This window comes from Trichomycterus rosablanca, chromosome 5, assembly GCF_030014385.1.
Source record: "Trichomycterus rosablanca isolate fTriRos1 chromosome 5, fTriRos1.hap1, whole genome shotgun sequence".
NCBI classification, from domain to species: Eukaryota; Metazoa; Chordata; class Actinopteri; order Siluriformes; family Trichomycteridae; genus Trichomycterus; species Trichomycterus rosablanca.
Window position 1 is genome coordinate 10,066,130 of NC_085992.1, and position 27,845 is coordinate 10,093,974.

At 36.5% G+C, this 27,845-nt stretch overlaps 2 protein-coding genes across 2 annotated transcripts; one reads left to right on the forward strand and one right to left on the reverse strand.

Annotated features, from left to right (window-relative positions):
• The first annotated feature begins 422 nt into the window (after nt 1–422).
• fuom (fucose mutarotase) lies at nt 423–6,017 on the forward strand. Its single transcript, XM_062995647.1, has 6 exons — nt 423–545; nt 2,988–3,056; nt 3,214–3,284; nt 3,461–3,559; nt 5,582–5,655; nt 5,746–6,017. Exons 1-6 carry the CDS (start codon nt 461–463, stop codon nt 5,810–5,812), a joined length of 465 nt encoding a protein of 154 aa, XP_062851717.1. The 5' UTR covers nt 423–460; the 3' UTR covers nt 5,813–6,017.
• A 307-nt stretch (nt 6,018–6,324) lies between these two features.
• Nucleotides 6,325–27,684, reverse strand: si:ch211-217g15.3 (uncharacterized protein LOC368914 homolog). Its single transcript, XM_062995646.1, has 5 exons — nt 27,651–27,684; nt 9,589–9,611; nt 9,422–9,488; nt 7,304–7,338; nt 6,325–7,221 (listed from the first exon to the last, which is right to left on the reverse strand). Exons 2-5 carry the CDS (start codon nt 9,594–9,596, stop codon nt 6,666–6,668), a joined length of 666 nt encoding a protein of 221 aa, XP_062851716.1. The 5' UTR covers nt 9,597–9,611; nt 27,651–27,684; the 3' UTR covers nt 6,325–6,665.
• Nucleotides 27,685–27,845: the final 161 nt, after the last annotated feature.

Below are 27,845 nucleotides of genomic sequence, written 5' to 3' on the forward strand. Positions count from 1 at the left end.
TTTTATGTAGTAATTATATATAAATAAAATAAGACCAATAAGTCAACATATTCCCTTTTATCTGTACTGCAAAAGCGGCTTAAATGTACAAGAATCAACACTATGTTATTATATAACTATTTCTTCATCTTTAAAATTCTCTGTACATAAAAACGAGCACGAGCCCTGAGAGCTGCACAAACTTCTTTAAGTGAAAGTAGTTCTACCTTAAACTTAAAATAATCAGACGTGATCACATTATAACACTTCTAACATACATAGTGAACAGAATAAGATTTCAGACATAAATCACAAGTAAAAAAGACTTAAAAACAATAAATGAAAACACAGTAAGCGACGTCGTACAACTCCTCACAGCCTGCAGCTCGTGTCGTGAACGCGCACGTAATCTGACCATGTGAGTGACGCTCCGAGGTCACATGACTTCTGTCAGTCCTCAAGTCGGCTGTCAACCGCAACAATGGTTGTGCTGAAAGGAATCCCGGCGATACTTACACCAGAATTACTGTATGTACTGGCACAAATGGGGCATGGAGACGAACTGGGTAAGCGTAGTGGAAACAGAAATATTACCTTCCTATAACCTTTCTGAGCGAGTGTGTTTAGCGGTGTAGGCTGCTTTAGCCAGTAGCTTTGGCTCTCAGCAAACACACAAGCACCAGCAACAACTGTACATTAAAGTTCTGAATTGGTTAGTGCCAACACAGCCAACAAATTACAAACTTCATGTCCAGAAAAGTTGGGACGTTTTGTAAATCTGTGAATCTTAATGACTTATAATCATGATAACCATTTTAATAAAGTGATCTATCTATCTATCTATCTATCTATCTATCTATCTATCTGTCTGTCTGTCTGTCTGTCTGTCTGTCTGTCTGTCTGTCTGTCTGTCTATCTGTCTATCTATCTATCTATCTATCTATCTATCTATCTATCTATCTATCTATCTATCTATCTATATTTAAGTAGAAGGAAATGATTTCCAATGTTTCACTGATCAACTTTATTGTAGTTTGTAAATTATAACACATTTAAACCATAACACATGAAACCATTTCCAAAAGTTGGGACAGAGGTGTTTTTAGCACCGTGTTCCATCACCTTTCATATAAATGAGACTAATAGTTTGGGAATGAGGATTTGGTAAAAATAACAGTTGAGTTTTATTCGTTTCTGGTGAGTCAAAAGCTATAAAATCATTTGAAACTTATTACCTATAGCAGTATAATTTAAAACATAATCTTATTCTTTTGTTTGTTTTACAAATATTTTATACATGTTATAAAGTGTGTCCAGCAATCCATCACAGGGCCTAGATCACTCCCACTCAGACACAGCCAATCATCCAGTATGTACAGTATATAGCACTGCTGTGGATTTGAACCCTAGATCTCAGAGGTAGTGGGCTTGTGTCATTTGCTTCTGTGCCACCCGAGCACCTAAAACTCAAACAAGTCAGGCTATAAGATAATATTTTATGCTCTAGTTAAGTTAAAGCTGGTGATAGATATTGTTATGTTGGTACACTGCATGGGGTCTGTTAACATGTATGTATCTGTAAAATGTAATTGTGAGCCTTTCGTTAACTTGATGTTGGGCTAAAGATGTAGACTTGAATGTTGCAAGCCAGCTGTTGGAGAGTTATTATATAACATTGTAGAACAAACTACAACCCCTGAAATGCTTTATTTCGAATTTCTAACTACATCATCAATTAATCTTTGCAAATGTCAAAAGTAGTGGTTTTAAAAAGGTGACCACATTTTTGTTTGCTAAGCTATTAGTATTAGTTTTGCAGTGGGCCCGGCAAGTATACACTTTGGATGGGGCAACTTAAATTGACAATAACTCACTCATTCCTAGTGAAAACTAAGAGCAGTAAGTCCACCTTTTAGAGTACATGGTGCAAATACACACAGACTTAAAGAGAACATGCAAAGTTTCTCACAGTCTGTGGCTACAGGCGACCTGGGTCCCCATGACTCGTTTCTGTGAACCCACTGTACTGGCTGTGCAACCATGCTACCCAGTTTGAAATAGTAAGGAAACACTTACTATTAACAGAAACCCATACTGTGCCAGTTACATTCAAATTTAGACCTAAACTACCTTTTTACTGCTGTATTTGCTATCACTATATGCATAAATGTGTGTGGATTTGCCACAAGTGTAGTTCAATTTTCCTCAGGCACTGCTTGAAACACTGCTTGCAAGGCAGAAATACCCTGGACAGGAAAGCAGTCCATCACTGTGTTTTAAGACCTAGCCAATCATGTCTGTGTAGTTGTTTGGCTGGCCGCTAACATGGCTGAAAATCAAAACTGGTTTCCAGCAGTGATGGGCTAGTGTAGTAAAATGCTGTATCACAAAATGTGTTAATATTTTATGAATTTTAAATACTTTCAGAATGACCAGTGGGGTTTTGTCAAGTTACTGCATGTGGGGCAAAAGGCATCTAGGAACAGCTTATTATTCTCTACTAATAATGACTTAACCATAGGCCACTTGTGTTCCTAAAAGTAACTTTAGTAATAAACTGTTATGTAGTGATGGTGGTGTTTTAATGAAAATGATTTGTTTAAAAATTACCTCAAGTCCTGTCTGCTCTTTATATATTGCTGTTTAGTCTGCTAGCCTGCTATTACCTGTAGTGTTCTAGTCCTTTGTGGACTATGTTAACATACATTTACTGCAATTATAATCATTATTATTACTGTTATTATTCCAAAATGAATAATATTTCACTATAAGACATTTATTTTGACCACTGTTCTGTAAATCATTGCTTGCATTTACAGCCAGAAAAAGATCACTAGATTTTACCTAGTCCACACAGTCCATAGATACAACCTTCCTTGTGTCAACAGTTCTGTTAGTTGTGGTGTAATGTTTGTTTTTTTGGCACACATTGGGTCATCTGAAACCAATTAAAACCATATTTCTTAAGGTAAATTATAAATTGTGTTAATAGAGTATGTTTTCTTCAGTTCTTGCAGATGCAAATTTTCCTGTCTCTTCAGTTTGTAAATGTGGACCTGTGGAGATACGAGCAGATGGTAGGTATCCCTCTACATAAATAAATAATGAACATTTATTTACCTGTAATAGGAATTCCTTTCTTAGTGAACAATTAAGATATACGATTTCAGCATACATAAAGACATAAATATTTAAATATTTTCTCTGTTTTTGTTGTTTTGTATTCATTTTAAGGTGTGAAGATTCCAGAGCTATTAAAAGCTATATTAAAGCTACTTCCTCTTGATACCTATGTTGAACTTCCAGTGAGTATAACTTATATATGTATTTGTGTGTGTCTGTGTGTCTGTGTGTGTCTGTGTGTGTGTGTGTGTGTGTGTGTACCTTGCTGAATAGTATCAGTACATGCAAACTGTGCATATAATGATGTACTAAAGACCTAGGGAAGGTGTGTCTGTTAAAGCAGGACTTGTGCTTTCAGGCAGCTGTCATGGATCTTGTGGACAGTGATAAGAGCCGAGGTCTAAAAGTGCCTGTGTGGGAAACCTTTTCTGAACTCCTGAAGCATGCTGGATCACATGTAAGTAATTGTTTGTATTTTACATTTACAGCGTTTAGCAGATTCCCTTAAGAGCGACATGCACTTTTTAGGAGACTAGCATGAGTAGGTTTCTGGCTAAGAATGTAATTTAAAAATCCGAGACAGATCTTCATGCTTATTCAAAATATATTTCAGTGATTTGCAACATCAACTTTGCAAAGGAGACAGTAAATCTAGGCTCAAGGTTCAAAATCCAATACAACTTTTGAATTAGGTTGTGTGGCCAGCAGGTAATTTTTATTTTTATTTTAATGCCATAATGTCATTGTAGAGAGAGCTGCAATTCTTTGTAGCAAATATAAACAAAATAATGTCAGTTACATAGAAACGTTAACTAAAATAATCACTGATGGTCTGTAACGCGTTACTTAGTAACGCGTTACTCTAATCTGACCACATTTTTCAGTAACGAGTAATCTAACGCGTTACTATTTCCAATCCAGTAATCAGATTAAAGTTACTTATCCAAGTTACTGTGCGTTACTATTTTTGTCATTTTCCTTAGTGAAAAGATATTTTTGCTTTCTTCTTGGCAGGGCGGAGCCAGGGGGTGGCCAGTGGTTGCCATGGCCACCATAAAGTAATCTTCGGCCACCCCTCTGGCCCCCCCACCACCGCTTTGCCGGCAATTTTTTTGCGGAAGCATTTCTGCACGCAGGAGCAGCGCACCTCAGATGAGTAGTTCTTCACCAAAACAGTGCAGTAATACACTCAACATAAATGTCAACCACCAACACAATTACAGAAGTACAGTAGTACTATTTAGTAGTATTCGTGGCGCGCTACGAGTAAAAGCGCCAGCTGGCTCTGCGCATTCCAGTGTTGCCAGATTGGGCGATTATCCGCCAAATTGGGCGGATTTTGTTGGAAAACAATTTAATAGCAGGTAAATAACACTTCTATTTAAAAGAAAATCTTCCGTTTTAAGAAGCTCCAGCGTTGTAGAAGGCTATTAAAAGTAAAGTCAATTTTCAATGCTGATTTAGCGTAATAGTGTTGGTCAGTCTGTATCATATTCTTGAAAGAAAATTAAAATTTGTTTTCCATGCATTCACACTAGCATGTTCTGGGATTCAATTGAGTCTCATCAGTACACACAAGTTGGCAGCCAAATGATAAAGTATTGCAAAGGAATATCTTTGAAATATTCCGCATTATATAACTAATAAAGTAACTTGTAATCTAACTTAGTTACTTTTAAAATCAAGTAATCCATGAAGTAACTAAGTTACTTTTTAAAGGAGTAATCAGTAATCAGATTACTTTTTCAAGGTAACTAAGCCATTACTGAAAATAATGTACGGCCGAGAACAGGAGCGACTTGGACCGTATAGTTAGGACTGCACAGAGGATTGTGGGTACCAAGCTCCCAAAACTGGACACAGTGTATACTAGCTGCCTGCATAAGAGGTCTAGGAACATCATCAAGGACTCAACTCACCCAGGTCACAGACTGTTTGTCCCCCTCCCATCGGGCAAAAGATGTAGGACAATTGAGACTCGAACAAACAGACTGAGGAACAGCTTTTCCCCAGAGCTGTAGCCTCCATTACACCTCCACCCCCACCCCACACCCAGACAAAAAAAACCATAGCTAGTGAGACAGCAAACCAAACTGTCTTAAACCCTGCCCTCCCCAAGCTTCCATTTAAAGCACAGATCACTTTAAATTCTATACACAGATATACTATTATGCAATAATAATATTAATAAGGATAATAATTACTACCTGTCACGATGTAAATACTCATTTTTCATATTTCTTGTAATTATAGCTATTTTGTGCTGTACCGAGTTTTTATATTTTATATATTTTTTTGTATTTTATATCTCATCTCATCTCATCTTATATAGGCCAACATGATAAAACCAAAACCTTAAAATAAATACAAGTTTATATTAAATGTAATATTTACCTGAACTAAGCATATTGATATACTGCTGTAATCCATAATTTAGTAATATCTATTCTTAAAATTTGCTTTTCACCTGTTTCTGTAGGGAAATTTGGATGTAGTTGAACGGTTTGCTTTCTATGAGCGTGCTAAGAAAGCTTTTGCTGTCATTGCCACAGGGTACAGTATATTTTTTTAATCCATCACTGTTCTCCATTTAATAAAATGTAGGTGATGTTTTGATGTACAGCACTTTTGCCTGTTTAACAGGGAGACAGCTCTGTATGGAAACATCATCATCAAGAAAGGAGTCATTCCTCCTGAAGAGCTAAACTGAGATCAGTTTCCTTTACCAAACTCTTGGACCAAATGCACTACTCGTGATTAGAGTGGTGAAAATGTGCCGTCCTAAATACTTGAACATGGAAGCAGGAATTGGTTTGTGACCTAGATTTTGTAATAAACATACAGTTCTTTGCATACAGTTTGTATGATGACATAAGACTTTGTGCTTGTTGGCATTATATCCTGCATAAAATGTGGCTTTGTTGTTTATTATCTTTGGCACAGTTCTACAGGATAAATGGAAGCCAGGCTTGTTCTTTTGTTAGCTTCTATTGGTACTAGGAGTGCTGTTTCAGTTAGCACAGAAAACCACATTCATCTTTTCTGGTTTGTATACATTTCTAAAAGAAATCTAAATTAAACATGGCATTTTTTATTGTATTAAGGAATATTTTAGCTGAAACAGCACTTGCAAAAGTTACAAATATGAGTATTTATTTAATATAAAAAATTAAGCAAAGCATAATAATTATCAGTCTAAATAACAACACACAGATCATTGAATCTGTTTTGAATGTATGGTTTATTCTTCTTGTTGCTGCTTTCATTTACAGTAATGTACTTTTTAACTTTTATCCAAATAGACTTAAAATTAAGCTAAACAGTTAAAGGGTAAAAGTTGTATTTATGGCCATAACATTAATTCTTTGGAAGTTCCTGAATAAGAACTCTCATTAACTGCAAAGCTGCTGTCATTGAATCACCACCACTAAAAAACTGTCAGTCAGCCAATACCCCATACCCCTATAAAACCATTATGTTCTGCTAATCTGAATAAGCTTAGAATATAATACATTCAAGTCAAGCAATAAAAATAAGATCATTTCATAATTTAAAACCCTTGTTTAACTGTGGAAGAGTGAATCTAGGTCCTCTTCAGGCTCTTCGTATACCATCCTGGGTTGGTTGGAAAGACCTTGCATGACTGGATCCTCTGGTTCAAACTCTTGGCCGGTAACGTCTCCATGGTACAGGCTATCTTTGTCTTCTTCTGGGCTGGTATAGATGTGCATTCTATCAGGTTGTACTACTTCAGCTTCCTTTAGTGCTGCTTCCTCAGACTCGAACAGTTCAGGGTGCTCTTTTGGTTCAACAAGATCCTGTGTGTTATGATAGAGGTCATCCAGGTCTTTCTCAGGTTCTTGGTACAGGTGTGGTTGACCATGCTGAGACTCGATGTAAGTGTCAGGCTGCTCATTTACAACTGGGTTTAGTGATTCAAATGGATGATAGGTCTCATCTTTGTCCTCTTCAGGCTTGTTGTATCGCTGCTGACGGAGCTGCTTAAAAGCTTTCTGTAATAACATTCCAGGATCAGTGTCGACCTCTGTCAGATCCAGGTCCTCTAGGGGCTCAACCTCCTTGATTCCTAACATCATCTTTTCATTCCAATCATCATACCTAGTGTAAACAGTAGTCATAATTTAAACTAGATTTGTATTAATTGCATAGTAATAATGATCTAAAGAAGAAGTATACTAACCTCGTGTCCTGAGCAGCTTTATTAATTTCCTTTTCCTTTGAAAAAATAATTTTGCATGAGATTAATGAATGGGAATTTAAAATTAAAGAATAATTTAATTCATTCAATTAATTGACTCAAGGAAAATTAAAAAAAGCAACAATTAAAGTTAATTGTAGAATGGAATTGCAGTCAACCCCAATATTAATAAAATAATAATATATTTTTGCAACAGGTATAAAGTAACTAGACTGTTTTAGATGTGAAGCCTCTAACAGGCCATGAATAAGATGAACCAGCTTTTTTTTAAATACAGTATCACAGTGCACCTTTTAGTTCAGGTTCATTATTGGAAATTTAGTTCTACCCCGCTTGACACAGACGCAGCTTTGGCTTTTGTTTTAAGCATAAATAATGTCATTTGTTTCACAAATCTGCTGTTATTTCAAATTTTTTTGTCATTTCATGGCTGTTCTCCATTCTTTTCATTGTATAATCAACACTATACTGATGCTGGGAAGGACCATCCTTTTACTTTTAGAATAGCCTGAATTTTAGTGGCATTGAATTCCACTAACAATTGAAAACATTCCTTTGAGATTTTGGTCCATGTTGACATTATTGCATAACAATTGTTATAGATGTCAACTTAACATTCATGCTGCCAATTCACATTCTCGAATGAGCTCTATCTGATTCAGATTTGGTGACTGAAAAATGACCAAAGGAAGCCTGGACTGTTGATGTAAAGCAGATTTTTAATTCAGTTATGGTGAGCTTGTGCACACTCTAGCTGTAGATTTTTGTTTTTGGCTTGCAGTGAAACATAATGCATTTCTCTCAACATCCATTCGCCTCAAGGTTCAATGTCTTTTCATTTCTAAGATGTTTTTCTGCTTACTTAGTTGTATAAGTGGTCATCTGGGTTGTAATTGCCTTTCTGGCAGCTCATACCAGTCTAGCTATTCCTAGCAGTCAGCCTCCTGACCTCAATGTGCCGCAGCACTGTTTTAAAATTTTCCCATCATTCTGTGTTCAGTTACCTCCTTAATTATAGGAACCCCTGGTGAAGATGAGTGCAAGGGTTATAAGAAATTCACATTTTATAAAATACATTTTGAAGTAAATCTATTCAGAGGAAAAAATCCCTCACCATGAAAAAATTAGTTTTATCGAAATAATTTGTTTTATGTGTGCCACAATTACTGGCATGCCTAGAAATGTTTAGGAATAAAATGTAACAAGTATTTAATTGATTTATATTTCAAGTTTTAAGTTGATCGGAGTGTCTCGTAACTTAGGAACTAAACTGAGAAAATAAAGGCAATTATTAAAAACTTCTGATTAACTTGAACTTTCAGACTTTCCTGGAAGAGAACTCAAGAATGTTTTGTTCCCACACACTGTGCAGTGGATGGTAAGGGGGCAAAAAATTTCGATTTTAGGGTTATCAAGTCATCAGATAACATGTTCATGCCAGCTTTATGAATATTTGAAAAGCTTTCCATGAAAATAAAAGCTTTTCCTGTCATAAAACTTATGTAAGCATCATATGTTCTATGGTCAGATGAAAAACTGAGCCTTTTGGCAACAAACCTTCAAGGTGGGTTCGGCATTAAAGAAGGATGATTACACTAAAAAAGAGCCTAATGTTGTCTGTTAAGTATGACCCTGTAGATCATCATTAGATGTTTTATTGGTTGTACAGGTAGGTTGTACAAATATTAAATGAAGGGGTGCCAATAATTATGGCACATGTGGTTCCATTATTTTTTGTTGAGGATTTTATTCTCTCTGAATAAATTTACTTCAGTTAAGGGATTTTCTATTTTCTTTTAGTGTTAGATGAAACTAATCCATCAAAATGTGAATTACTTATAACCATTTTTACCCACTATTACTATGGGTGCCAAATGTGGAAGGGACTATTAGAACTGTGGTGCTTTAAAATTAACGGATATTAACTGTATCTGGCATACTTAAGCTTGCCTGGCACCAACAACAACCTGTATAATGTATGACATTTAGATACAAACCTGCCTCTAAACTGTTTTATACAGTTTCAGGAAGCTTAGTATAAGTGAAACAATTCACCATGAGCATATTAAATAAGCATAAAATTAAATGAACTGTACATACCCATGATGTAAATGGTCTTGCTGTAGCGTCATATAGCAATACTGACAGGCAGAGTAGATGAAGATACCTTTGTTTGGAAAGAAAAAGCCACATTAGTTCTCATTTGTTAATTTACACAAGTCTACATAGTTGGTATGGAGAAGAAATGAAAATAATTATTCTAATACCTCAGCATTGTTGCTCCTGGTGTCTATATCACAGTAAATAATAGGAGAGATTCCAATCGGCAGTGGTGTATATCAGAACAATCATAAAAAGAGTAAAGGTCAGTACCTGGAGACTGTTTATGGTCCTTGGACTTTAGAAGTACACAGTCTTATATAAATTATTTTTCCTAAATACTTTTTAATACAGATATGTATATGCCTGTTTATACTATTGATCCTAATTACAAATCTTAGTCTTATTTAATTAATAAAGTCAGGTGTGTATGATCAAAGTACTTCAATTTATTAATGCAGAATAACAAAAATGTCCCACTTGTACAAAGTTCTTATCACATTTCTTATATCATGTTTATGGCTGGTCTATTCTGAAGATTTGTAATCATTTAATTTGAATAAAAACAATATAACGTATATAACAATATAACCAATACACAGATAAGGCAACCAAAACATGCAGTGATTATTATATAAAGTAAGATTACATGTATAGTGAGAATGATTTTGTCAACAGTACAGATCACAAAGATTATGTAGCTTAAAAATGAAATGAAATAATGACCCCTGATGTGCTTGAGCTAGCCACAAGGGGCAGGAATACACTGGACTGGGGGCCAATCAGGGCTTTGTTTGTTCTGACACCTCTCTTGTGCAAAAGCTTCCAGATCACTGAGGTTATGGTTGCCATTGATGCATTTGGCCCAGCCCTCATCGGGTAATCAAAGAAATTGGAATCTTTAATCTGTAAAGTCACTATGACTTATTTAACACAGTACAGTTTTATACTGTACTATATTATGGCATGTATAAAAGTATATTTTACAGTACATTTTAGCAATATACTGTATATTTAGCTAACTATAAAATATCACATAAAAAGTTAAAAATGTGCATATCACAGTAATGCTATAAAACTGCCCCGAATACAACAACATTGTATTTAAAGGCAGCTGTGCAATTAGCTTTATTCAGTGTATTCAGCAGTACATATTAAGTTAATTAATACTGACATACATTTGGCTCCGAGGCACTTGTAATTAAAACTGTCCTGTTTGTTTGCTGTAGGGAAAGTCACTCATATAATAGATTGGTTTGCTAAACTAGAGTGACTAAGGGCACCCGCATGGTCCACACCCACCTCCCACAGAGCAACGTGGGGGAGATTGAAGAGAGATGAGTGTGTTGTGATCTTACTGCCAAGTACTTGGCCTCATTAGCCTAAGCAGACTCAATAACAGGATGATGTTGACTTATTAAGTTGGGTATTGAGTTGAAGGGCTAGAGTCTAACTCAGCCTCACCTGCCAGGCCATGTTTACTGCCTACATGGAAGAACTCTTCAGGGCATCAACTGATGGATTGCCAGCTGACAGAATAGAGTTTGTAAAAGATCTGGCACAATTTTGTGAAACAAAGTATATGACATGGACAGAAGTAAAGGCGCCCTTCCCTAATACTTGATTGCACATGCTTTGGCAACAGTGACAGCCTCCAAACATTTTTGTAACCATCTATGAGCTTCTTGCACTTGTCTGCTGGTAGTTTCTTCCATTTTGTCACTGCAGTGCTCTCAAACCCTTGAATGTTTGCAGGGTTTCCTAATAGCAGATTTTAGAGCCAATTTCATAACAGAGTTCTCACCAAAAATGTTCAATTGGACTAAGATCAGGACTCTTTGTTGGCCAGTTTAAAACAGTAAAATTTTTGAATGTTTGCTTTGGGTCATTATTCTGCTGTAGGATCCATTTTGTTACACTCCAATCTATTTTAACACATGGGAGCACAATTTGCTCTAAAATGCTTTAATAATCCACTGATTTCATTGTTTCTGTAACAATGAATGTATGTTCAAGGCCTCCCATAGGAACATAGCAGCACCACAACATTATGGATTCTCCACCATTTGTCACTGCAGGGTGCACTTTGTTTACAGGCTTTGTTATTTATAAACATAATACTGGTATGCATTGGCAAAGTATCCTAGTTTGGTTTCATCTGTCCATAGACGAATGGAGGTTCAGTTGCTCATTTGTTTGTCTTTTTTAAGCAGTGGGGTCCTCCTTGCTCTTTGCCCATAGAGCCTCGTGTTGTTCAGTATACTGTGAATGGTACTGCTTGAAACAATCACTCTAGATGACTCAAGACTAGGTTTCTTTGCCACATTTTGAACTACCTTTCTTCCAGAATTTTTCTCTTTCCACCATGTCCTGGAATGTTGTTGACTGTTATGAGTAGCAATGTTCTTCTGTTGCATTGTTTTAAACTGTTGAAGCCGGTATGGCATGGTCTTTGGACTATGAGTTTTGACAATATGATGTCAGTGTAATATGTTTCATATTTTATATAGATTTCTTTTATATGGATTATTTTTATTTGACTGTCCACTGATCAATCAGAAACCTTATACCTATGCCACTAAAGTTATTCTTGTAGTTTCATGTTTTCAGTTCCGGGTTAATGTTTAGTTTTTAAGCTCTGGCATTGCACATTGTACAGCCAATATAATATTGCTAAATAGCAAACAATCTGTTTACTTACTTTGATGAGCATATTTTTGTAACAGGTTATGTTTATAAGTGAAACATGGAAACAAAGTAAACAGCTTAGTCACTGTCATGAATTCATATAAAAAAAAATAAAGTTCAATGAGAATCTGCTGAAATCTTAAGGTAATCATATACACTTTTGTCATATTTATCTTTCCATTTTAGAAAAATGGAAACGGAGAATAGATTTTTCCATCAGTTATGATGTGCTTTGGTCCAGGCTGATCTCCACTGCACACTGGGGTGATGTACAGAGCTGTAATCCCCCTGCATGAAGCTGATACTGGTGTAGTTGTATACCCACACCCGGTCAGCCTGCTTTTAATTATTACAGGCCTGGCGTAGTTCTCCTCGCCGTCAGCCCCGCAGTTGCTGAGTGACAGACTGTGGAAACAAATGGCCCACGGCATGGAACTAAATAAAGTGCTACAAAGTATTTATTGGTGCCAGTAATACAGACCTCATGCTTGATCAAGCCCCTCTGCTCATTTCTGCCTGCTGCCAAACACCCGGGCGATGGAGGGGGGGTTACGCTGGGTGTTTTAGTGAGTGCATGAGTGGAGAGAATTTAGGCAAAATAATTCACTAATTGATTGCAGACAGTACATCACAAATGTGATTAATTAAGAAAAAGTGGGTGGTGAAGGAAACCTGGAACTCTTTCAGTTTTCATGTTCGTCTCCAAACAATCCATCATGCATCAGCTATTTCATTTAATGCATCTAATCTCAGCAAAACTGTTTTGTCAACAGTATACCATATGTTATATATAAACATATAGTATAGTATTTATCTATCTACATATATATCTAGCTAGCTAGATAAGTACTTACATATTGTGTATGTATAATATACACTATTGATTGACCAATGGTGTAAAAAAAAATAGGATTTGTCTATGAGTTATACCATCCATACTATTTATTAAAATGTTATCTTGGTTTCTGTCCAGTCACCTACTGAGTATGTTCTCTTCTAAGCGTGTCCAGGAAGGTTCCAGAGCTACATGTTACTCATGACTCACAGCTTTTTCTGAATGCTTGCCTTAGGATTCATACTGGAACAAATACTACAATAAACCTCTACCAGCTCAGAATATATACTTTAGTACACTAGAAGATTATGCTGTATTTACCCAAAACTCGCATCAAACGAACTCCATATATTTTATTCCCGGTGGACAGTGAGTAGCGCTGTAGCTTCACAACAAGAAGGGCCTTCGTTTGAATCCCCACCCGGGTGTCTAAAGTCCTTTCTGTGTAAAGTTTGCATGTTCTCCCTGTATCTGCATGGGTTTCCTTCGGGTACTTAAATTTTCTCACATGCAGTCAGGCCAGTTGAACCTGCTAAAATTGCCCTAAGTCTGTGTGCATGTGTGTGTGTAAATGTTTGTGTGTGTGTGTATGTGTGTGTGTGTGTGTGCCCTGTGATGGACTGGTAATTTGTCCTGGGTGTTTCCTACTATTTACCCATGAATCAGACCCTGACCGTGACCTATAATAGGATAAAGTGGTTATAAAACAGACAGTGAATAAATGAATGAACATTTTATTCCGGTCTTCAAAATACCTCATCGTAAAAACTGTGAACACTGGATTAATAATGTTGGGAATGTTTTTAACTTAGAGTTGATAGCTGTGGTTTTATGTTCATGTAAAAATCTATTACGTACTATTGTGTGCCTTCCATGTTGCTTTTAAAATAAAAGAAAAAACTTGGAGTGTATTAAATTGCTTAAACTTATTGCTAGTGTAATTCACAGTTGGGGAGGGCTCGGTTTAAGCGTGGTTGGCAGTAAATTTACAGCAGAACATTTTTAATTTCCACTGAATCATCTGAAATGAGCATATTAAAAACAAGCTTGATTTGTTTATTTTCCAGTCCCACTGTTGCAGCCTGACCTTATTTGTTTTAGTTGGTCACAGAACAGTCTGTGGCAGTGGAAAGAGATTAGTGCGCTACCTATGTCTACATTCCTACATAGATCAAACCTCTGGAAAATTGCAGACCCCACTATTACACTATGCCTATCCACTCATCGCTGCTTGTTCTGCTCTTGCTTGGCATATCACCAATTAATTTAGATGACAATCTTGATACATGTCCCTAAATTTGTGAAACCACAGATTGTGTTGAGTTGTCCTGACTAAATATACAAAGGCTACATTAACAGCTAAGTGGCAGTAAATGATATTAACCAGTACAGGCTTCCTAACTTAGAAAAGCATGCAGTTCATTTAAGCCTGAATTGTGTTTAATTATTCAGACTTCTTGATTTAAGCTCCTAATTTTCAAGCTGACAAATACAGTATGTGTGGGTTTGATTTTAAGTAGATCGGTATCCATTTGAGAATGTTTTTAAAATAAGCAATACTGAGCAAATGGCCATAGATCACCCTCACCAGAATGCTGCAGGGTCCTTCATAGTGTCGACATTATTTACCGTTCAGAATGGTTCAGTGATTTATTTTAGTTCTTACTGAGACTGAAAGCAAATTGATTTTGTTACTTCTGGACTGTGTTGAAAGTGGTGACAGCTAGTCTACAACAAAAAAGTGTGGTGTTGAAAATGCATTACAATATGTTTAATGTACTCTTGAACCGGTCACTCTTGTACTCTTGAACCATAAAATATTTTATATAAAATACAAGTAACTAAGAAATACAAGAATATGCAATTTGGGAACTCCCTTGTGTTCTCCTGCCATTCAGTAACACAAGGAAACTAGTTAACTTAACTGCCAGTAAAGTTTGTTAGTTCACATTGGTCATAAGTGAGATTTTATAATCTTGCATCATTTGTTTTATCAAATTTTCAATAAAATATTTTATTGGTAGCCAATTCTGTAAATATAGCTAAAAAATATGGGTACCCCGTTCACCTTAATTTTCAAAATGAAGTTGAAACTGACAGTAGTGAGTACTTAATATTATCTAAAATGTTAAGACAAGCCAAAAGGGCAAGAACTAAAACATTGGTAACTAATAAGTTAATATTTTGCCGATGGCTGCATTTCAGGGTTTTCTATAATTCTAAGATTTCTGCAATTCTATGCTAGTAGTTTGACCCTCTCCTTCTAAGCAAATTGTTCAGCTCACTTCATTTTGAGGGTTTTTAACTACGTGTTTCAGCAATAGAATTCAGATCAGGATTCATAGCATTCCCCATTCCTGGGGGCTTTTTGATGTGTTTCGGGTCATTACCTGCTGGAAGACCCATGATCTGCAATTAAAGAACAGCTTTATAACACTGGACTGTATGTTTAGGCCAAAATGCCATGACAAATTTTTGACTTTAGTAGGACATGCACAGATTCAAAGGCAGCAAATCAACCCCAAAACATCACATTCCTTCATATTTCATAGTAAGCATGGTGTTCTTTTCTTTTGAAGCCTAATTTGTTTTATCCTGTACACATAACAAAAAGAGGGTATTCTACCATGGAGCCCTAAAACTGATGTGTTCAAAAGGTTTTTTTTTTTTCTTTGACCATTTAAACGTTCAATTCTGGGCCAAATTTGCTCTTGCTATCATAACCAGTGATATTTTCCACAGTCCCATAGTCCCTAAGCTTCTAAGTAAAACTGGCGGTGGTGGACACAGGATTTTTCTTTTGTATGCAATATTTAATGTAATACTAACAGTGGCATAAAACTATGTCATTTTAATTTACTATTTACATTTTTCCCCCTATTAAATTGATACTATAATTAGATTTTTATAATCTGCTTAAAATATTTCCAGACTGCATTTATTATGTTCAACTTTTAAAGGGTACCAGTAATTGTGACCAAATTGTTAGAATGTCATTGTAGAATTTTTTCAAAACTTTCTGGTATTGTTCCAATGCAAAGCAAACACATACATGTAAAAGTAATACAATGTACAATTTGAACACTTTTGGGAGCCAGTTCGAGGGTATTAAACTGTGGAATTTTAGCATTATAATAAGACTACATTTTTATAGTCTCAGTAAATTATTTAGTATAAGTCAGACATTATAGTATAGTAATTCATTATTTATTAACATCTTGTTCATGGGTAAAAAGTGCCAGAGTATCTGGGGATGTCAGCATCCTCTAATTTAGTGGTTCTCAAACTGGGCTCCAGGGCTCCCAGGGGGTCTGTGATGTGGTGTTAGTGGGTACGCATTTCTTTTTTTCCGGGAATCAAAATGAATGTTGAAATAAGCCAATATAAACATGATATATGACACTTAGCAATACACATATCATTTGCTAATGCTTGAGTGCAAAGTCATCCGCCGTTTCTAAATAGAAATATCTAAAACTAAATATCTAAAAGTGCCAAATAGTATGAAAGTGGATTCTGTTTGTCATAACATTTGAACCATTTAGTAATCATGTTCTTGAGTTCAGGGGAACTTTATAAACATTGGTTAGAAACAGCAATAGTTTAGCTATTTTTTGTCAACTGCAGGCTAGTTTTACAGGCCACAAAGATTAATAGCTATTTTTATCTTTAAACATTAATTAGACGATAATGTACAGTAATTATAGTTCAGGTTTAACTTTTATGTATTACAAACACTTCATAAATAATCCGAGCCTCTGTGATAGTCCCGCTGATGTAGAGTTTAATCAAGTTAGAATATTCAATATGTTCAGCTATTATTTAATCTTGTCCACATCGCGGCTAGCAGCGCATAGTTGTGTGTGAAAACAACTGTTTGAACTTTTCCCTAAACTCTGTGCCTGCAAATGAGAAGCAGTGGCAGACACATATACCACTAACTTCCTCTGCTGAACTAGGGATGGCTCCATGTCGTCTGCTTCTACTGTATCTACGTTCACTTATATTGGATCCATGTGTGGTGGCTTTCAGGCATTCCTCCAGAGGAGCCTCCACTTCCCAGATATGCTGCCCTCCAGAGGCCATTAGGTTTTAGAAACGACAAAAATGATGTGGAATTTATAAAAGACAGTGGAAATGTGTTCTGTGTGCTGTTCAGATGAGTACACGGTTCAGCTTGTTTTTGGGGAAAATAGAAGTTGAGATAAAGGACCATCACGACTGTTATCAGTAAAAGCCTGTTCTCAATGAAAGCCAACATCTATCATTGTATAGGGGTGCATAATGGGTGCCTTGCATATGTGTGAAGGTACTATTGATGTGGAGGCGTGTATTGGGATTTTAGAGAGAAACACACTGTCATTTCCCAGGACGTCCGTGATTATTTTAGCAAGACGATGCTAGGCCTCATCTTGTACACAAAACAGCAGTGTGGCTTTATAGAATGCATGCGCTTAACTGACCTGCCTGCAGTCCAGCTCTGTCTCCTATTAAAAATGTATGATGCATCATGACAATGGCGACCACAGGCTGTTGAGCAGCTGAAGTCTCATATCAACCAAAAAGGGATATATATATAAATGCATATTATGTGTGTATTCACGTGTATGTTTGTGTGTGTTTAAATGTGTGTGTGTGGGAACAATTATTATTTTTATTGTCCACAAAATGTTTTAAACTCTTCACCAACTAATGGAGCTTACATGTAAGTAATGTAAGACCGGAGTTATATGATACTCTGTAGCTCTCTTGCATCACTTTACTTATTATGGCCTAAGGATCCATTAAATTGGCTTATTTTGTATATTTTCATTTCATTATTCTGTTTAGGAGATGGAGTCCAGAAGCCATAAAGTTTATTAGTAAACAGTTTACCCAAAGTAAGCCTGACTCACGTTCAGCTTTCATCATGGTAATAAAGGGGGCAGTCTTTGTTTGACCTACTCTGTTGCACAAATATTGTCATTAGTTTTAGACTAAATCCCTTAATGACATCCTGTCATTAAGCTGAGGCTAATATGCTAATGGTACAAATGAATTATAAAAGAGCAGAGTTGGTTTCCATTAGCGTTGGGCTTATGAAGTAAATAGCTGGTACACACTGCTTTAATTTAGAACACACAGGCTTTCGTTCCGACCCAGACTATGAGAAAATGACTGCCAGCTCCCTTTGGATAAGGCTGGGCCTGTTGAATCTCAGGTGGCTGGTAGGGGGGGGTTCACTGTTGGATTGGGATTTCTGTTATGATTGAGCAATTATCGGGGCACTCGGAGCCAGCCTCAGAACAGGATCCGTTCCCCACAGAGCGGAGTTCAAACAAATAATCCTGATTTGTAGAAGACGTTTCTGTCAAAATCATGCCACGGTTAGAAATCAGCTGATGTGACTCCGTACTTACTACATTTATGACTGACTAAAACAACCTGAGCTGCTGATGGGAGAGTAAGCAAACTGTTTCTCATGGAGCCATGAGTTCTAGTACTACTACTAGTGTGTCCCCCAGTGAATGGCTGAATGGTCTTTTACTGAGATGACATTGGATAATTAGAACCACAATCTTGGATTGCAAAACAAGCAATCAGAACTACTCACATATTAAAAGGAAGCAGTTTCATGGCATGTTTCAATTCCAAATTTCATATTTAGTGCTGGAAAAGTACTGGTTTATATTTAAATTGTTTGTGAAAACCAAACCATTTACACTGCATTTCAATTTTGAACCTTTTCCAATTCATTAAGTGTTATGTATTTTTCCACAACAATCTACTGCGTTTGCCCCGGGCTAATCAAGCTGACCTGGAGTGTGTGAGCTTAGCATTTCAAAACTGTAAAAAGCAGCAAGAAGGGGGAAAATGACTTCGAGCTGTCAGCAAATAATGGCTGTTGGCAACAAAGCATAACACACTCATGCTGGCACAGGTTTTGCATTGAGTAGTACGCCAAGAATAAATTGTCTGTCTGTAACTATTTAAAGGCAGCATTATGGTGTGATTTGTGCTCAGAAAACTGATATTATGGGCAAGAACTTTTTCCAAGTGTAGCAGCTTGCAGCAATTTAAATTATATGGGGGGGGGAAACCACCAAAACAAATATTTGACTGCGTTCCCATTTTGAAATGGATATATTTATATGAATTAATTCAACTTAAATGTGCAGTTATACAGTTATAGATCTATCTAGGAGCTTGGGGTTCCTGTAGAGAAATCATTTAACAAATTTTACAGTATTTGCAACACTTGCTGTTTCTAAACTTGTTCCACTAACATAATTATGAGTACATGTATCTAAATGTTTGAATCCTGTATACAGACACAGTTGACGAACTTGTGCACATGACACAGACAAACTTTTCCCTACTTGCTACATATTTCCTGTGTTTGTGATGATGTGCCTTGTCGGACATAAATATATTTGTTGGTTTTGTATGTAATATCTAAAATAATTGACCCCTCCCAATGTTTTCTATTTTTTGCATATTTGTCTGATCTATATGTTTCAGATCATCAAACTATTTTAATATTAAACAAAGATAACTCAAAAAAACACAAATTGCAATTTTAATGATGGTTTTATTTATTGAGGCTAAAATGCTGTTCAGTTCTACTTGACTCTATACGTGAAAAAAATAATTGACATCTGGATGTTGAAAAATCTGAAACATTTCAATGTGACAATTAGCAAAAAAAAAAAGGAAAACATCATACTACATAAACTTACTAAATTGACATTCATCAGAGAGTATGATGCCAAAACAGGTTTGGCATTGTGTGGTGGTAAGCATATACTGTTCCTCCCAGTGTTCAGCTACAAGAAAATCCCACATTTGTTTGGCATATGTGAGTGATTACAAATAACACGTTGGCAGACTGTGTGGTAATTGTGAGGATATTAGTGGAATGTTTGGCCCACAGTCTCGAGGCCATATAATTAACATTTGCAATGTGTATTTAATTATAAAACAACAAGCGATTAAAGCTGTAATCTGACTGAAATTCCTTAAGAGATTTTAATGAGTGTTTAGAGCTGCTCTTTCTAACAGGTATTCAGAGGATTAATTGGTACATTTGATGTTAAAGGGCGTAATGACAACCATCACACAATGAATTAAACCTGCAGCACAGTTTTATTTTTGATGAATGCAGCTCTTGAAGACAGAAGAAATTAACTAAATGTGCTTGTAAATAAGTGAATGAATTATATCATCTATTGAGCGGTGTTGATTAGTAAGTATAAATTACTTTTTAATGAGCAAATGTATTGAAATAAATTAGCTAAACAAGATTAGCTTAGCTAGAAGAATTTGTATTTATGGTATTTGGCAGACTTTCTAATCAGTTGTAACTTACGGAAGCGCTGAAATGAAATCAAACATTTAGCTGAACATTTAATGTCATCAGTATTCTGACACACTGTTTACTACCATCCAATCTGGCACACAATCAAAGTAGCAGGCCTGCAAGCTAACGGCTTAAAAACTACTTTGCATTGCTCATGGGTAGAAACAAGAATTATTGGAGTTTTATTAAGGCAGTAATAAATTCCACACTTTGTCATATTAATTTTCAAATTTAAGATAGAATAGACTTTATTGTCATTGTAGTTATATGTTTTCGGTTTAGCGAGTAGCCACTGATGCACCGCTGCTTTCACATAATCACATTAAATTTTCTCAGTCTCTCATACATGACCAATTACTACTCCTCCCACCCTCACTGTTTCCAATGATAAAATAAATGTGTGGAAACTTTTTGAAGATCCCTTTTATATATATAAAAATCTATAGAAAATATAGTAATATAGTATAGAGTATTTACGTGGTGATATGTATAAATATATATACACTTGGTTTGAAAAGTGCAAAACAGAACACCGTAACACTATATCACAAAAATAATTATTGCACAAATTGTATTGATTTTATTTACAGAAAATTAAGATTTTTATTTACAGAAAAATGTAGTGATCTGTGCAGTAAATAGCAGCTTGGGGTTTAAAAGTTTAAAAGTTAAAGCTCAGCTGAAATGTGTCTACACAGCAAAACAATAATTCAAATGTAAAACCTTTGAGGTTTTGGAGTTACCATCTCTGTTGACCTAACCCCGATAAGGATGCTGTGGTGAGATCTGAAACAAGCAGTCATTACTGCTTGTTTCAAGGCTCATATGGGAGTTAAACAATACTCCAACACTCTTCAATAAACGTTGAGTCTTCTGTGTAATACCATGTTTTGTTTAATTTTCTGAATAGTATGTGCATGTGACAAATGTATAATAACAGGTGGTTGGAATGGGGGTAGTTACTTTTAACAGGATAAGCTCAGTGTCTAGGTTTTTTAGAAATGCCTACAATAGGAGTACATTTTCAAGATTGAATTTACCCTCCTATTTGTTTACAATGTGCAAATCAATATTAGGCTAGATGTGCATATAGCTGTACTAAGTGTGTGCTGTGTTCTGACTGAGACAGAAGTGAGCCAGAGGTCAGCAGTCTAAGAGAAAACAGTAGGAGCTACATACTCTACAAACTGTTATTCAACTGAACCTCTGGTGCTCAGACAGTAAACATCAGTCTTTTCTGTTATAATCATCATCAAGTCCCTTGTTCTGACATAGCAAAGCCATGGCCCAGCTATAATAAAACTCAGTTCATCTCTAGGCTTCAATTCACAAAAAGCAATGAGTAGAAATTTACAAGTGCAGTTTACGTTCATGATCCTTTCCAGAGCATATTTAGAGTGGGTAGGGTGCAGTAAATGGATTGTATTTATGCCATTACCACAAGCACTATACAAGCACCAAATGAAGACCATCTGCCTTCAAAGATGTCACTGCTGTCGTGCTTGTAGTCTTAATTATTTCTTAAGGGAAAGCATCTGCAGAGCACTTTCTACCCAGCATTCAATCCTGTCACTTACCATTAGCAACTGACTTCAAACGCACAAACTTTTTCTGCTAATCCCTAAGCACAAAAAATGCACCCATATTTACAAAGATTCTAAATGTCAGCACGAACTATGTCTGCTGAGCAGAGTTATACTCTTGCTGGCATTCCACTGAACAGACCTGTGATAACAGGTGATTAGATTGGACAGATTCTGTATCAGCTTGTACAACAGGCCCACATGGCTCTTATTGCTGTAAGCTTCAAGGGACTAGTAAAGAAGTTGATAACAGAGAAGGGAGATTTATTAGAGCCCCAACTCATCATTGAAGTAGCTTGAGCCTGCCCTTTGTTTATGTGCAGGAACAAGCATTACTCTGTGGCGCCAAGCTGACACGGCAAAATGCCGTCTGGGTCAGCGAGTCACCTGGCACCAGGACTAATGGTAGGCAGGGGTGCGCTGTGTACAACCGCAGCCGGGCACCAGGGGCCACAATGGCGACGCTGAAACACTCCCCTTCTCGTGCGATGACAGGCCAATCTTTGTGCAACAATGGTGCATAATTTGTGAGATGGCCTTGCTGTGAGGGCTGAGATAGGTAATTAAAGTGAGGGAGGAAAGTCCAGGATGCACGGAAACCAGCGGTGATGACAGGCATCAGCTGACCGTTGTATAGAGCCTTGTTATACGCTCCATCGTCATGGAACTAAATAAAACTCCAACTTTGAGTTTTGCTCAGTGGCAGTGAAGAGTGAAGAGCATGGAGTGTGTATGCATCACATGTCAGAGCTAGAGGAGCCAGGGGACCATTGTCCCACAGAGCTCTAATTCGTGGGAACAGTTTTCTCATGATAGAAATGGGAAGTTATTACCAGCCTTCGTTCAGCTCACCTATTAATGATTCTGCCTAACAAAGCCCGCTCAGTCCTGTTGTCCTGAACAGACATGGTGAGGCCGTTCTTTCTGTGCTGCCCTAACTGCTGAATTAAAAAAGCTCATTTGGCTATTACGTGCTGAATGGAGTCGTCTCTGTGCTTGGCCTGTAAATGTGAGGGGCTTTATGCTCTTCAGGAAGGATTAGACGCTATACTTTAGGGAATATGATTGGCCCTATTGTGGGTTGAGATAATCTGGCTTGTCACTTAACAGCTCAGTTTATGGTCAAAGAGATGGCACAACCCCCCACCGAGTAATGGCCATTAATAACACCAGTAGAAGGCTCGTCGGCCATTTGTGCACCATACAAATGTGCACCATTTAAGCTGCTTAAAAACTGAAAATGATAGGACTTAAGTAGAAAGGGAAGTGCCAGAGACAATTCCTGTTGCTGATGTGATAACTGACTTTTCAACAATGGCTGACTTCCATGCTGAACTTATAATGAGCTACAGTCACAGCAAACTGTAGCCACATATGAGTTTCAGACCAGAATTTTAAACTCCGTGCCAAATATTTCCAGTTGATGTCACATGTTTTGGCTTGGGAACTCTTGTATGTCAGATTTCTGTACATCAGCACAAATTACTTACAGCTTATTGTGCCATCAACCTCAGGGCTACATTAATCAAAAAGGGATTGAATTAATTGCTTCTTTTGTTCTGAACAGGGTTCATGACTAGTTGTTGTGGGCACCTATGAGATCATGCAGTTATAGCCTGCACAGATGCAGTGGGTTTAGTATTTTCTGTCCTCCCCCCACCAAAGGCAGATGTGGCTGATACATAAGTGTATGTGTTTAAACGCGGGTCGCTTGAACCGCTTGGCACAGCTCTCGGCAGACTGTGGCTTCCCCTCTTAGACAGCGCACTTCCAACTTCACTATGGAGCATATATTCACTCTGAGGCAGCCAGTCAGCTGACAGTTGCTTGATTTACAAGAGCTTTGCAGAGTTTTACTGCAAATGTTAATGTGACAGAAACTATTGACTTAGGGAAGTAATTGTGCTGTGGGTCATAAAGTGTAGTGTAAATGTGGTTATGCTTTCATGAGAAGTGCACTTGATGATATGTTTATAACATTATCATAAAACTTTCCTCACTAGCCTTTGTGTGACTGACGTGGCCTCTGTACTCTGTTGAATCACTTGCAACCCATACTACAAACTCACTACTGCAATGCCAGTATTAAACACAAACCTAAATGAACTTCCTCATTACTGTGTACAATTAGGTGCAAAAGTTTGCATACCCCTAAAACAAAATAGGTTTTATAGGTTTTATCTATATTATAAGTTTGGGGGATTCAGAGATCCTGAGATACCTATATGTCAGAAATCTATCATTATGAATGAAGAAGAATATAACATAGAAAATCTCATGATTGCAGGTATTTAAGCTGCATTTAAGTTGTGCCTAGATTGAAAAGTTGTGTTGTTAATCAGTGATGATGTCGAACATAAGGCCAAAACTCTTGCTAAAGACTATGTTATTTACTGTGTTTTTAAGATATTCTATGTAAAAGGTTTAAATTACAGCACTGTGGATGTGATATACACTGGGAGTCAAAAAAGCGACCTCCATACTTTTGCCCATAACTTTGGCCAATGTTGATAAATCTTTTTACTGTTAGACACAACAACTATTTTATTTATTTAAAATATTGGTTACCCTGACAACCATGTATGTTTTTGCTCAACCAAGGTTGTAGACATAAACTGAACACAGTGCTAAAATAAATTACTGCCCTATTAACAACTGATGGAAACACTGTCGGAACATAACATTACACAAAGTTAGTGAGTGGAATATGTTTATTTATAATTTTTTCAACAAGATTTTTTTTTGGGGGGGGGGGGGGGGGGGGGGGGGGGCAAAGCATAGCGCACGTTTGAGAACTGGTGCCCAGCCAAGACGACAAACCTCAAACCTATCAGTCAACATGTCAAATTTCTAGGGAAACTGGACTTAGCTGAGCCAATCATCAGTCTGAATTATTCATCATGATCTGGCACTGCAACAATGAATTAATTTTGTTAATTGATCAACATTTGCCAAAATTATGGGCAAAGTTTAAAGGTAATTTAAAGTAAAGTATAGTTTGTAGACTTTGTACACCCATACCTTGCATTTAGATTTTTTTCCAGCCCTGCACCAGTTGCATGAAGCGTCTGCTAAATCTACATGAGATATTTAATATTTCTACTAGATATTTCTGCTACCTTCTTCAAACATGATTTAGAGACTGACAGTCAAAATAAAAATGTAACTTTTACAGTTAAATGTAACTCAGCCCATTATTTGGGTTGTTGTCCTGTTTTAGTATGCTAAAACTTATTTTGCATATAAAATTATTTTGCATATAACTGTACTCTTATGAATGTGGTCAGAAATCTCACAACATCATGTGGCTATGAATACCAGTAAGCAATACAAGACACTTTATAATTAAGGATGGTAGTTTTTACCAGAAAGGTCTTAGTCATCAAAAAGCCAGCAAACTGCCCCGAGTTTTACAGTTGCTTTAACTGTGTTCTTTTAAAAAGCCTAATTATACATCTCTCTCTCACGCACACACACATACCTATACCTCCTCTCCCACAAACACAATCATAAACATCTGGGAACACTTGAATTGGCTTTAATAGCTATTTACTGTGATCTGTACTTTTTATTTAAACACATTTTCCACTCTGCAAATGCTAATGTTTCATAAAACCCCCTTTTCTTTTTTAAATTAGATTACACTTGTGCCAGCGCTGCAAGCATTAAGTGTTGCATCTGCGTGTGAAGTGAAGCGCTTATGGATTGTGAAAAGTCAAATAAACAATTGCTCCTGATGTGACGCCATCATCTCTGAGTCGTTATGACAGAAGCAACAGTCCCAGTGAGGGAATAAACTGGAATCATGCTGTTTTAATAAACACTTATGATAGCTGACCATGCAGCAGTTCTGAGGTCAGCTGCAGCTCTGTTATCTGTAGAAGGATAAGCTCAGTGCACCAGCGACCCTTTCACTACGAAACCTGACCCCGCACCGGCACAACGGGACATGTGTTCGCTCTTACTCTAATGTGAAAATGGACACTCGAACATTCAACTGTGACCTGTTTTATGGTTTTACACACTCACAGAGCCCTATAACATCTAATAGAACACACAACACTAACTACACAGGCCACGCGGTCCTCCAGCTAGATCAGCAGCACTGACAGAAATCAAGCATCATCTAAACATACTACAAAATTATTCAATATACACTATAGAAAACATTTCTATACAAATTATAGCTATTACACTTGACTAATAGTGGGTTTAAACCACTTTTGTTTTCATTAATTAATATACTTTTGTTATACTGTATATATTTACTTTAACTTAGTAGGCATAATAAAAAAAAATATTTATTACACATCACAAATAAATAAAGGTGCTCAGGTGTCACAGTGGTCTATTATCTAAGCAGTGCTATCAGCCTGTTGGGCATCAACACAGACACAATTGTGTATGTCTTGTGTTATAGGCTTTTGGGAATGATCGAGGCCCTGAGATTTATTGGTGCCCTGCCCAAGATATTCCTGCCCCTGACCAAGATAAAGTGATTGATGAATATGAAATGATGTATACAATTAGCTTTTGCACCATTGTGGTTTGAATTTGATTCATTCTTCTTCATCTATCTATCTATCTATCTATCTATCTATCTATCTATCTATCTATCTATCTATCTATCTATCTATCTATCTATCTATCTATCTATCTATCTATCTATCTATCTATCTATCTATCCAAAAAATAAATGAATGTTGCCTAATCTTACCACAAAAGGAAATAAATATAACTTGATCAACTTTCAGATATATTTATCACTGTGTAGATATTATGAAAGGGTCTGAATGTGGTCGGCAGAAATGCTAAAAGGAAAACCCTGCTTTTATACTTTTTTGAGAATTGTTTATTAATTTTAAAAGCTGTGTTCACCTTTAATCCAGAAACTATTCTGAATCCATGCCCTGAGACTTCTGCTGCTTTGGGTTTTGGCAAAATGTTTGTAACAAGTGAACTAATTAGGCAATGATACTCTGGAGATGATAGATTTAGCTTTAAGCAAATCCTACAATAACATTTTCCCCAATTAGTTTTTGCCAAGGTATTTAAAGCAAGTAACCACATGTTTACTATTACAAAAAATAGAATATATTTTATGTGATGTCATATATTTTAGCTAGCTACTAGCAAACCTGATAGCGATTGTGTTATCTTATCTTTTAGCCTGTCCATACAACTCACCTCAGCTCCATGCCAAAGCACTTAGCTCTTTTCTGAACTGAGTGTAAGGCCTCTGTGTCTGTCATGGATTTTTTTTGCTTTGTGTTTTGGCAGCAGAGCAACAGCTGGCAGGCTGGACGCCCCTCACTTGGTTGTCAGAGTGAAAAGAAAACGCTTCTTTCTAAGATAATTACACCATTCAATGGTCTGACAAGTACATAATTGATATGAAATGAGTGACTCATTGTTAATTGGACTTCATGCCAAGTAACCACACAACAAAAAGTGCTAAGTTGCTTATTATTATTATTGTGAATAAGGCTTGGTTTGATGTCTTATAATTTGACAATAACAATCAGATGCATATACAAAACATCCAATCTAATTAAAAAAAAAAAAAAATTTTATATAGAAATTACATGAGAGAAAATGACCTACTCTCCTCTTTCATTTTATTATTAAAACACTTCATAGCGGTGGAATGTGAATTGTTCTCAATGGCTGTAATCCATCACAGATAAATACTTGTTATGTCCCTTTGGCTAACAAAAATATGCAATTTTTAAAAAAAGCAATTTTTCATGTTGCTGACAGATAATGAACAGACCTGAGTTTTACCTGCTTTAGCGCTGGCTGCTTTCCTGAATTTGCACTTCCCTGGGAGGGAAGTTGGATTCAAAATGCAGTTTGTGAACCAGAAGAAAATAATTCTAGTTAATGTTTTTAGCAATATTAACATGATTACAAAACAACCAAGTAATCATTTGTATGCATGTAAATGACTGCTGTTAGTTTATCAGTAAGCACCCTTTC